The sequence below is a fragment of the Piliocolobus tephrosceles genome, chromosome 1 (genome assembly GCF_002776525.5).
Source record: "Piliocolobus tephrosceles isolate RC106 chromosome 1, ASM277652v3, whole genome shotgun sequence".
In the NCBI taxonomy this organism is placed as follows: domain Eukaryota; kingdom Metazoa; phylum Chordata; class Mammalia; order Primates; family Cercopithecidae; genus Piliocolobus; species Piliocolobus tephrosceles.
The window spans coordinates 89829495-89830796 of NC_045434.1; the positions used below are offsets into that span (position 1 = coordinate 89829495).

The 1302-nt window shown below is 56.6% G+C and overlaps 1 protein-coding gene across 1 annotated transcript in view; it reads right to left on the bottom strand.

The window, feature by feature from the left end:
* Window positions 1-1302, bottom strand: part of TCHH (trichohyalin) — an 8325-nt gene that overhangs the window by 2293 nt on the left and 4730 nt on the right. Inside the window, 1 exon segment of the mRNA XM_026447779.1 lies at window positions 2-1302. This exon segment is cut by the window's right edge and continues 2373 nt beyond it. Coding sequence (XP_026303564.1) covers window positions 2-1302 — 1301 coding nt within the window.

Consider the following 1302-nt stretch of genomic DNA (forward strand, 5'->3'; position numbering starts at 1 on the left):
TTGGCGGCGCAGCTGCTGTTCCTCCCTTTCCTGGAGCAGCTGTTCCTCTTCGCGGAATTTTCTGTCGCGGTCGTGGCGGAGCTGTTGTTCGCGCTCCCGGCGGCGCAGCTGCTGTTCCTCCTCGAGGAATTTTCCGTCACGCTCTTGGCGGCGCAGCTGCTGTTCCTCTCTTTCCTGGAGCAGCTGTTCCTCTTCACGGAATTTTCTGTAGCGCTCCTGGCTCAGCTGTTGTTGGCGCTCCTGGCGGGCCAGCTGCTGTTCATCCTCCAGGAATTTTCTCTCTTGTTCCTGGCGGCTCAGCTGCTGTTCCTCCCTCTCTTGGTGCAGCTGTTCCTCCTGGCGGAATTTTCTGTCGCGGAACTGGCGCAGCTGTTGCTCGCGCTCCTGGCGGCGTAGCTGCTGTTCCTCTTCTAGGAATTTTCTCTCTCGTTCCTGACGGCGCAGTTCCTCTTCGCGGAATTTTCTGTCACGCTCTTGGCGGCTCAGCTGCTGTTCCTCCCTTTCCTGGAGCAGCTGTTCCTCCTCGCGGAATTTTCTGTCTCTCTCCCGACGGACTCTCTTCTCTTCTCTTTCCTCTCTCAGCAACTGCTTTTCCTCTTGGAACTTCCTGTCGCGCCTTTTGGCTTCCTTTTGCTCTTCTCGCTCCAGTTGTTCTTCCTCTGGGAAATGCCTGTCGCGCTGCTGCCAGCGCCTCCTCTCTTGCTCACCATCTCTCTCTTGCGGTTCATCCAGCAGGGGCTGCAGATCTTGCTGGGACTGTCTGTCGCGCACCTGGGAATCTTCCAACTGCCGGAACTGTTCATTCTCTCTACGTTTGCAGTAAACCCTGTTATTACGAACTGCATTGTCTTTTTCTAGTTCCCACTGCCATTTCAGATCACGGCGCTGATCCTCATCCCGGTATCGCCGCTTCCTCTCCTGGTGCCGAAGCTCTTCCTCTTCCGGATACTGCCTCTCCCGCTCCTGGCGCCTTTTCTCCTGTTCCTCTCTCAGCAGCTGCTCTTCTTCCTGCTGCAGCTCTTTTTCCTCGCGGTATTGCTTCTCCAGCTCCTGGCGCCTTCTCTTCTCCCTTTCATCTCTCAGCAGCTGCTTTTCCTCCTGCTGCAGCTCCTCTTCCTCCCGATATTGCCTTTCCCGCTCCTGGCGTCTTCTTTTCTCCCGTTCTTCTCTCAGCAGCTGCTCTTCTTCCTGCTGCAGCTCGTCTTCTTTTTGGTATTGTGTCTCCCGCTCCTGGCGCCTTTTCTTCTCCCGTTCGTCTCTCAGCAGCTGCTCTTCCTCCTGCTGCAGCTCCTCTTCCTCGCG